Source organism: Squalius cephalus, assembly GCF_949319135.1.
Source record: "Squalius cephalus genome assembly, chromosome: 17".
In the NCBI taxonomy this organism is placed as follows: Eukaryota; Metazoa; Chordata; class Actinopteri; order Cypriniformes; family Leuciscidae; genus Squalius; species Squalius cephalus.
This window is the reverse complement of record NC_137138.1, coordinates 30,410,071-30,421,348: the sequence shown is the minus strand read 5'-3', so window position 1 is coordinate 30,421,348 and position 11,278 is coordinate 30,410,071. Positions and strand designations below refer to the sequence as shown.

The 11,278-nt window shown below is 39.8% G+C and overlaps 1 protein-coding gene across 1 annotated transcript; it reads left to right on the top strand.

The window, feature by feature from the left end:
- Nucleotides 1-9,435: 9,435 nt before the first annotated feature.
- fgf1b (fibroblast growth factor 1b) lies at nt 9,436-11,029 on the top strand. The gene is made up of 3 exons (XM_079846669.1): nt 9,436-9,683; nt 10,046-10,149; nt 10,388-11,029. Exons 1-3 carry the CDS (start codon nt 9,479-9,481, stop codon nt 10,589-10,591), a joined length of 513 nt encoding a protein of 170 aa, XP_079702795.1. The 5' UTR covers nt 9,436-9,478; the 3' UTR covers nt 10,592-11,029.
- Nucleotides 11,030-11,278: the final 249 nt, after the last annotated feature.

Below are 11,278 nucleotides of genomic sequence, written 5' to 3'. Positions count from 1 at the left end.
ATCTTCTCACACAGCAGACGAGGCTGGATTGTATTGAAGGTGCTTGAGAAGTCAAAGAATGTGAACCTCACAGATGCATCAGGAGTGTCCAGGTGTGCATGTATCCTCTGTAGCATGTAAATGATGGCATCATCTACACCCATGTTGGGCTGATATGCAAACTACAGTGGATCCATTTGAGTTGACATGCTAGCCTTGATGTAAGAGAGGACCTGTCTCTCAAACGTCTTCATAATATGTGAGGTGAGCGCTAAAGGTACAGTATTATTGTTGAAAACAATGAAAACATGAACACCCAACATGACGCTATGGGACTAGATTATCTGATTCAGTGATCCATTCGTGTAGCCCAATGCATTACTGCATGCCAACTGAAAGCATCACCGCTGCAATCCTCTCCATTCATGCCATCAGCCACTCCAGCTGCACCTCCTAGCGAGCCTATGCAGGTTTACTGCCAACAATCGCAGCCCCGGCTTATGTCCCTTTCAGCTCTCTCCTGCAATACACAATACTCTCTCTTCACAGCAACACCGATGCCCATCCCATCTAACCCTGTCCGAGCACAGATCCTGGCAGAAATTCAGGATGGTGGCTCCAGAGGCTGACCAATTCCCAAATCCAGTACCTCACTATTCAGAATCAGAACTGATATTCCCGTAACCCACCCATTAAAACCCCTTCTCGACGCATCACTCGACACCATCCTCCAAGCAGTCTCCCCCAGAACCCTCCAATCCTATGTGACAGCATGGAGATGTTTCAAAGCATTCCACTTCTTATATAACATGTAGTTTCACGATTTTTCTCTCCTTTCAACCACCTCATTTATCTTCTGAACAGTGTTAAGGGCCTCCAAGTCGGGTCCATCAAAGGTTACATGAGCGGCGTCCAATTTTTCCACAAATTGATTTACGGCGCTCCCTCCCCAGAGATAAATAATTCACAAACATGATCAAAGGGATTCTACTATCCCAGTCCATCCGCCCTGACACCAGACAACCCATAACGCTAGACATATTCATACCACTGATCTATTTAATGACTGGATAGCTCATGACGTTATAAACTGCCAGGAGGCAGTGAAGCCACCGGAAGTGTTCAAGCGGCCATCTTACGATTCCCTACCAGCAGAGGGCTCCAACGGCAGTTATACAGAGATTGGTAGCTCCGACGGCACTTTTAAGATGACCCGCTGTGCAGCATACAAGTGTAAAACGACGTTCACAAAATGATGTAGAAAAACTGCCCACAGGTTGTAATTCAAGCCCTATAAGTAGTAATTTATATGCACAATTGTCGCTATTCCCATGTTGGTTTCTCCGGCAAGAGTAATGATTCTTCTTCTTCAAAAAAAAAGCAACAGTCAACAGTAGCCTATAAGAAACCTCAGAGCAGCAATAATCACAATTAAGTGTCCAATAGCGACACCATTTGACAGCTTCAAAAGAGCTTCGTGCAGAGTCCGTTTACCGTTACTTGCACTGACCCATACAATTTGTATTATGCATTTCCTGAACATGTACTTGCTAACTAATCAAACACTTTATTTGAACAAACTACTGATCTATAAAACACAATCAGAAAGAGCTATATTTTAAGTAGCTTACACATATGCAAGAATTTTTTATTCAGTGACAAATCTTTCATTGTTTTATTTGACTGTTAAAATTGTTTATCTGCCATTTGAAGTTTAACAGCTCTAATCAAGTGATGTTCAAAAACTGTCAAACCATGTGCTTAATGTTGTGTAAATAAAAACTTTATTTGGCTGTTTGTGTCCAACTTTGTAGATTTCCAAAAGATCCTGTCAGGAGGAGAGAATGGGTTGTAAAGCTCAGGAGGCAAAACTTCAGGCCATCTGCTCACTCCCGCCTATGTTTTGATAGGACAGGACAGACAGTGAGGCTTTTCTCAGATGCTGTACCATCAATATTCAGTTTCCCTCCACATCTGCAAAAGGTAGACAGATAATTGCTTAGTAAAGTAGATTAGAAAGCTTATTGTCAATATAAATTCTAATATAAGAGGAACACAAACCTTGTTTTCTAGGAACAGACCAACAGAGAGGCCCCTGTATTAAGGGACACACAGGCAGTGTTGGACAGCAGTGAGGACACCTCTGACACCACAACTGATAATCCTCTTCAGGCTCCCACAACAAATGAGCACAGCTACTGCTTTACCAGTCCAAAGACCCTCACCAGAAGGCTGATTAAAGCAATTAAAACAATCAAATATCACAAAAAGAAATCCAGAATGTACAATAAAACTAAAGAAATAAATCAGGAGAAGCACAATTTTTTTTTCAAACCTACAGAATATCATTCAGTCTCTCAGGGAATCGCAGTTATTGGAGCATTCATGCTTGAAAACTGTTCTGATGTGCCATTAGAAATCCTGAAGAGAGAAACATGTGGTAACACAAAATACCACCCAGTCCTTAAGTCATTTGTACTTACACTGCAATTCTATTCAGCTAAGGCCTACAAGCATGTCAGGGAGACCTTCAACTTGGGTTTACCTCACCCATCAACAATAAGAAGGTGGTACAACAGCACTGGAGGAGATCCTGGATTCAGTGAAGAGGTACTAACCTCTCTCCAAGCTAAATCATCAGCAGCACAGGCCAAGGGACAGGAGACGCTCTGTGCACTAATGATGGATGAAATGTCCATTATGAAGCACATTGAATGGGATGGCAAAATAATGACTGGTTATGTAGACATTGGCACAAAAATAACAAATTAAGGCATACCAATGGCAACAGAGGTACTTGTATTGATGGCTGCCTGCATCCATGACCACTGGAAAGCTCCAGTGGCATATTTTTAACACATGGAATGACGAGGTCAGAGAGGGCTACTCTGGTGCGGCAATGCATCCATAAATTGTCAGATGTGGGAGTGAGGGTGGTATCCCTGACGTGTGATGCTCCATCAACACATTTTTTCATGCTCAAGGACCTTGGAGCAGACTTGCATTTCACAAACCTGAACCCCAGTTTCCCAGATCCATCACACAGTCACAGAAGCATCCATGCCATCTTAGATGTCTGTCATATGCTAAAGCTGGTGCGCAACACCTTGGGGTCCTGTGGCATTATTGTAGATCCTTTTGGAAAGAGCATAAAATGGGAATACATCAAGTCTTTACACCGACTGCAAAAGGATGAAGGGCTACATCTAGGCAACAAACTGAGATCAGCTCATATAGATTGGCAAAGTCAAAAAATGAAGGTAAACCTTGCTGCACAGACCCTACGCGCCAGTGTGGCAGATGCCCTCCGGTTCTGCGAGCGACACCTGCAGCTCCCCCAGTTTGCTGGCTGTGAGCCAACATGTAAATTCCTGGAGACATTCGACCGCCTTTTTGATCTGATGAATTCCAGAAATCCTATCGCCAGGGGATTTAAAAGTCCCCCGAGGCCTGTTAATGAAAACACCAACATTGCCTTCTTAATGGAAGCTTACAATTACATTAGTGGATTGAAAGAGCCAGGCATTAATGGACGACCCCTTGTTGAAACAGGCAAGAAAACTGCCTTCATTGGCTTCCTGGTGGCAATAAAAAGTTTTAAACAATTATATGACATGTATGTGAGACCACCGACATCGCAGTTAAAATATCTACTGACCTACAAACTTATCCAGGACCACCTTGAGTTGTTTTTCGCTGCCATTCGCTCAGCTAATGGATGCAACAACAATCCCACAGCGAGGCAGTTCAAGTCAGCATTCAAAAGAATGGGAGTGAGACATGCCATCAAAGCCAGTGGCAACTGCTCTCCACTGGACAGCACAGTGGTACTGGAGGCAACACCTTCTGATATGTTGTCATTTCGGCGAAGCGACATGCAACCTGAAGCAGAAGAGAACACGGAAACAAATATCACCGCAAGCCTTCCCAGTCTGTCCATGTTTAAAGAGGGTGTTGTCGGATACATAGCTGGCTTCGTAGTCAGAACAGCTACAAAGAAGATTCACTGCCCTACCTGTTAATCAGGACTCAGTGTAGAGAGCTCTTTCCAAGATGAGTTTGGACACACCCTCATCAACATGAAGTCCCGAGGTGGACTTATCAGACCATCAGACAGTGTCCTAAAAATCTGCAGAACAGCTGAGAGGTGTATTCAACAGCACTTACTCACAAGGAACATCTCAGAATTGGACAGCAAATTTAAAACCAGGCTATCCACACAGGTTCTGGAACTCCATGGTGGCTCTGCATTTAAAGAACTTGAGGCACACATGTTCAACCTAGAACCATACAACAATCATATTTTCCTCCACATTAAGTACATCGCAGACAGCCACACCAACATCAGGCTCCACTTCCTTGCAAAGGAAACATCTGCTGCATCACACAGCAAACGGTTGCGCAAAACTCTGGGCAAGTTTGTTCTGCACAAAAATCAGTAAGATAAAGAAGTTTCAATTTCCAGCAATCCTTGCCTGCATGAATTCACAGAAAATTAAAAACAATTAAACCTTTAATTTTAAACCTTGACCATGTCTCTCTCTCTCTCTCTCTCTCTCTCTCTCTCTCTCTCTCTCTCTCTCTCTCTCTCTCTCTCTCTATTTTAAATGTAGTTATATCCATTTAAAAATAATCTATTTTTAAAAGGTCAAAAACAAACAAGTCTAAGTAAATTTTTACTATATAAAGCACTGCAGTTTTACAACCAGTCTACTGTAATGTTAGGAAAAGTATCTGCATTGCCATTGTTTTTTCTGACAGAGCTGGTGCCATGTCATCCTGATCATGTGCACACATTGTACCATCCCTTCAACTGACTGAGGAAAAAACTCTTTTACAAGCAAAGTAATTTAGGTATTCTAATGATCAATTTGTTTTTATAACAATATCATAATTTGTTGTTACGACGACTTATTTGTTCCCTTGTTTTAATAAATCGTGGACAGATTGAACTAATTCCCTCCCTCATTTTGATTTAACTAATTACCACAACGTGGCCACAATATAGTAAAACGAGGGAACAAATTAGTAAAACGTGCTGAGGTACGCAAAGAAATTGCCGTTTTAGTTAATGTTTTGGGGTTTTAACTAGCTATACCACTGATCTAAAAAGTCCCATAAGTGAATAACAAACACTGGACACTTAAATATTATATTTTAAACACGTATTTTAAAGAGGAGGTAAGCTGCTTCTTCTTCTTCATTCAAAGGGCAAATCACAAAATAAAACACTTTATTACTGCCACCTGCTGTTAGCCTAGACAGACACTCTCCAAGCTCCTCTCCGCAGTATCAATGCCATTTTTAATAAGCTGGAAATATTTCCAACTTTAAACAAATACCCATTTAAATGCTTAGTTTGCATTGTAAGAATGTACAGGCAGACTTTAGATTTAAAAACGGTGTCTCGTTAGGCAATGTTTTCTCAGTCAAATCATAAACTTTCCTATTGAAAGCGTGAGCTCACTAGGGAATACCAATATGGCAGCGCGGTGGCTTCACTGTTTATGACGTCATGAGCTATTCAGTTATTATATAGATCAGTGATTCATACCCTTCGCACAGGTTACCAGCCCCTCAATACCACTCGTACACTCGACACCATGTTTATTTTAGACTTTTTTGGTTTTCTTAAATGCTCAGAAATCGCTATCACCTTCAAATTCAACCCAAAAATCCACCCCACCCCATTGCGAAACAACCTCATACTTGATCAAACAAAGCAAGACAGACCAAGCTAAAAAAAGGCTATTTTATCTATATTTTCAATCTCTCGTCAACCATACCAAACTGTCCTTGCGTCCCTTCAACTTAGAACCTCTCAGGCTAAATCTCCTTTCGAACCTCCTTTCATAGATGACTCCAACAAACCCGTCACACGCTTTTGGTTCCAAAAACACCTTTTTCCAGCCACTCTTTCCGCATCGGGGCAGCAACCTCAGCAGCCCAAAAATGCCTCTCCCAGCAGCAGATCCAAGCTCTCGGAAGATGGTCTTCAGACGCTTTCCAAAGCTACATCAGAACCGACCGGTTCCACATCAAAAAAGCCCATCAAACGGCAAAAAAACCCTAAAAATAATTCTATCTTTTCTCTTTCTCCATCCTGCGAGGCTTACCCGTCCGATGTCGTGAGTCTTGATCTCCCGTCGGATGCTGCAAGAGCCCTCCCAGTCTGTGTCCATCTTTTTTCTCTTCTCCGTCCAACGAGGCTTACCCGTCAGATACCATGAGTCTTGATCACCCCTCAGATGCCGTGAGAGCTCTCCTGGCCAGGCGTTTCAAATTTCTTTCACCCTGCCGTCGGCTGATATGACCCACTCACCCAACGCTGTGAGCTGCTCCCGTCAGAGGCTACATGGGCCCTCTCGGTCGGTCTATCTAGGGTGTATCTATAGGGGCTCTATATTCTAGCTGAACCCCCAGCGTGAGTTTTTTTTAAGGCGACCGTTATCTGTCCAGAGAGGCAGAGCTGGACGTCATTTGACTCTGCAGTGAGCACCACTTGCAATTTAGAGGATCTGTTGGATTTACATCACGTAAATTCATGCATTTTTCCATAAATACATAAAAGTAAGTGGCTGGTGAACTGGGAGAAGAATAAACGTTATTGTTTCATACACAATGTGTGTCTGATGTGAATAAAACGCTTAATTATAAATGAAAGGATTAATATTGCAGCTTCCATAGACATCAGTGTATGTAATTTGAATTTAACAAACTATAAATCCCGGTTTTTATATAGTACTTCATTTAAATGTCTATTTAAATATCTGAAATCTCAAAAAAAAAAAAAAAAAACCCTGCTGAAAACACTGAATAGTTTGTGATATATCAAGTCAAGTCAAGTTAAGTCATATATGAAAAGCACATTTGATTTTAATAGTCACACTGGTGTGATCGTACTACTCAAAAGGTTAAATCAACCCAGTTTCGGGGGTGGAGGGGGGACAAATTGCCTTGTGGCGCCGGCCCTACTTTTGACCATGGCTGTAGAATGATTTCTGAAGGATCATGTGACACTGAAGACTGGAGTCTTCGGCAAAGACATTGAGGACCAATTCCTCTGCACAGAAGCCCTATGGCCAGCTTCAACTTCCCCTTCCTCCATATGCCGGCGTGAAGAATCCCAATTTTCAAGCAGGAAATGGTTGAAATATTCTGAATGATATCAAACCACAGTCTCACTCGTAATGCAGCCTTGAATCATAATAACTCTGTGTTCGTTCGTTCGTTTGGCCAGTGGAGGACTGGCCCCATGAGCCTGGTTTCTCCCAAGGGTTTTTTCTCCATTTCTGTCACTGATTGAGTTTGGGTTCTCTGCCACTGGCTTGCTTGGTTGGGGACACTTAGGCCTAATATTCAGCAATATTAGGGATTTGACTGTACTGACACTATTGGATGAGAACTGAAATGAGCTGGATGATGACATCAATACTTTCTCCAGAGCTGCTTTACAGATGAATTGAACTTCTTTGATATTTGATGAAGTTTGCAGAGTTATTGAACTGAACCGAATCAACGTTGAACTGACTGTTGTCTTTTTAGAGATACTTAACTTCAGAATTGAATTCTGTTTGCATCATTATCTTCCTGTTCATCACAGTAAAACTGCTTTAAAAACAACGTGTTTTGTATAAAGCGCTATAGAAATAAAGGTGACTTGACTTGACTTGGAAAAATGGCTGCTTAAAATAAATTCAACTTTGTCATCACAGGAATACAATAAGTTACATCTTAAAATATATTAAAATATAGGGTTTTAAATTGTAATAATATTTCACAATATTACTGTTTTATTGTGTTTTTAATCAAATATAATTTATTTAGGAATTTTCTAAATTATTTTACTAAATGATCTATATTATATCTTATCCAGTAATCACATATGGAAACATATAACTGGAAAAGTAATGGAAATTCAGAAGGATTTATATGTCAAAGGAACTTTTGTCACTTATCTGTACATTTAGTAACTACACAGTTAAACTATTACTGCATGTCAAAGGTTCAGAAAAACTGGGCGTGTAAACAAATGTGCAACAAATAGCGACGAATAGATCTAAATATAGGATGTCCTGAAATGAACACAGTTCACTGTCTGGGCAAAAGATGAGGTCACATATCTTCTACCAGATCTGACCGCATCGACTACAGTCGTGCCTCGGTGAACAGACATGGTGTTCAGAGTTCAGGTCAGTTGATAACCAGATGATGTTACACAGGCAGGTTTTCTGAGCATATCGTAGGCCTCACATCACACACATAGACTGCACTGGATAGTAGCCTATGCAAAAGCAGCCTTTTTTGCCCTGGGATGTGTCTCATAATACTAGTCATCCTTCAAGAGAACAAGAAGAAACCTGCCCACTGACTCTATCCAGACTATCCAGAGTCAAAAAAACCCAAAAGGACAAACTCTGTTCCAGAGTTACAATGAGACTGCATTTCTCTTTGCAGCTCTGAAACGAAGTCACAGGTAAGTCTCAAACGTTGCTGGTCAACCCAGTTCATTAGCACTCCATTGAGGGCCATAATTCACACCGGCTGCTTTGCACAGTGTTCCCGACAACCTGTCTGGCACTAAGGCTCTACTTCCAATAAATACAATGTATCTGTGCAGTGGCTGCTTGGAAAATATGCTCGGTGTAGGCCGAACGCATTCCTGCTCTGTTTGTTCTCTCTTGCTCTCCGAACATGTTTCTGATAGCTTTTCAAACCACTTCAGATGTGATGTCTGGCTGAGGCCCTTTGAAGTGAATGAAAACCAAACTACCTATTGGCCTTAAGGGGATAGTAGTTCACCCGAAAATGGAACAAAATACACATACAGCACATCACATATGGTAGCTTGCATGTTTACCATATGTGAAGTGGTTTTTGATATATAGGCATTTATGTGTGACTAAAAGCCTAAATTCAATCTGTTTTTTATGCCTTTTATGACAATTTTGGATCTTCTAAGTTTTCGATACCTGGGCTTTCAATGGAGAGACAGAACCCACTCGGGTTTCATTAAAACTATCTTTGTTTGTGTTTTGAAGATTAAACCCTTATGGGTTTGGAACAACATGATTTTTATTTTTGGGTTTACTATCCCTTTAAGAAAGCATCTTGAAAGGACCATAAATACAATGACAAATTTGTTCTATTATGAGAATCTTTTGTATATGTACTGTCAACCCTGGCTATATGCAATTTAGATTTCAGCATTTTGTAATCGAAGGATTCTCTTGCTAAAAGTAACATAACATTGTAATATGTATTCACACACACACACACACACACACACACACACACACACACACACACACACACACATTTGTAATATACTTCTTATGGACCAAAATTATAAGAACCATAATTATAATTATGTTTCAGAATAGCAGAACAAATTTGGCTGTTTATAATAAGACAGTGTGAAGGAGGTTGCATGACACATACTCGTTATAAGTGGTAGTTGAGCTCGGAAGACGGATCCATTTCACTCACAGGGGTGTCCATGCGCTCAGCGCGTCTCAGAGCAACACTCTGCGCCATGACCGAGCGGGATATCCCCGCTTTCACGCTGTTACCGACGACCACCGACCAGAAAGATCCCAAACATAATTCTCTGCAAAAACTCTACTGTAGGAATGGAGGATACCATCTCCGGATCCAACCCGGCGGGACTGTGGACGCGAGTCGACAAGATAACGACGTTTACAGTTAGTATTTGTTTGAAGCATACTGGACTACCTGAGATTCTCTTGATTATTGATTATTAATCTTGATTATTTCTTTTAAAATTAAAATTTTATCTAAAATATCTATGAAATAATGTTAAAAGCGCTTGAACACGTGTAATTTAGGCGCACATATGTAATACCTATGCAATAAAAATGTTATATAGAAATAGCATGCACTATAAAATGTAATTAATTTCACGGAAAATAATGGAAAATGCCACTGTATAAGATCCTGTGAATTTGAACAACTGTTACATGGTTACATATTGTTACCTTACCATAGTAAGAATAATCATATAATGTAACAGCAGTATAGATGTTTTATGATTATTGTATGACAGCTCTTTTGAAGGTAAAAGCTGTGAAAGCAGGATTGGTGGCCATCAGGGGTCATGAGACTGGACTATACCTGGCAATGGACAAATGTGGAAAACTTTATGGCACTGTAAGTAGCCTATTTGTTAGTTATAAATAATTACATTTTGAGCAAGTTCACGACTTTGAGATGTTTAAAATGAATATTTCTACTCCTACAAATTATATTGAACATACTAACACCTCAATCGTTCTTTAAACTGGAGCATGATGTTTAAACTTGTTAAATTCCTGAACTCTGATTCATTAAAATGATGGTTGATTGTAAAGAACTGTGTAACAGCTCTAATCTCTGTCCTGTGTGTCAGGCCATGTTGAACGATGAGTGTTACTTCATTGAGAAGATAGAGGAGAACCACTACAACACATATCGTTCACAGAGATATCAGGAGAACGGAGACTGGTACGTGGGGATCAGAAAGAATGGACGGACAAAAAGCGGCTCCAAAACACACAAGGGCCAAAATGCAATCTACTTCCTGCCAATTCCAGTGGATGGCAGCATACAGTAGTGTTTTGGCATGTCGAGGCTCTCAAAACACCCCAGCACTATGAAGAATTATAAATTAAATAAGTAAATGAGAAGACAATGCTTAGTTAGCCATTATATCTATATAATATATGACTATAAATAAAAATAAAACATTTATTTTTTATATTTATTTTAGATAATTTTGTCTGTACAGGTGAATGTAAAGAAAGTTGAAAAAAATATTACTATTGTATTTTTTTTTTTCAACCAATACAAGTATTTTGTTATCATTTGAGCCTTTGATATAGAAATATTTTAAGAACGTCTGATCCTTTCCTATGTAAATATACTGTATAGGCTACTAACTTTACTGTATATTTATTCTGTACAAAAGAATTGAAATGTATCTTAAATAGCATAGCTTCATTGTGACTGTGAAAAGTACTTTCAATAGTGCAACAATAAATAATTTTAACCATTTAACATCAAATAAAAGGCAATAAAATTGATTTTGTGGTTAAAAGCACATTGGAAACGACAGGTTGTATTATTTTTATATAATTGTGTGGCCAAAATGATATTCCCATGCTGTTAAATCACACACTTGCATGCTTTAAAAAAATAAATAATAATTAGGAATTTAAATGCAAGAAGCCATTTAATTAGTCATTTAGACTACAGTTGTTAGGTGAAATTACACTTTTAAGGAACAAATCCAACTGTATTA

Excerpts from the sequence above, each read along its gene's own strand:
- fgf1b (XM_079846669.1), top strand. The coding sequence starts at position 9,479 with ATGCGCTCAGCGCGTCTCAGAGCAACACTCTGCGCCATGACCGAGCGG. Across the intron at positions 9,684-10,045 it reads ACAAGATAACGACGTTTACA|CTCTTTTGAAGGTAAAAGCT; the intron begins GTTAGTATTTGT and ends ATTGTATGACAG. Across the intron at positions 10,150-10,387 it reads GTGGAAAACTTTATGGCACT|GCCATGTTGAACGATGAGTG; the intron begins GTAAGTAGCCTA and ends CCTGTGTGTCAG.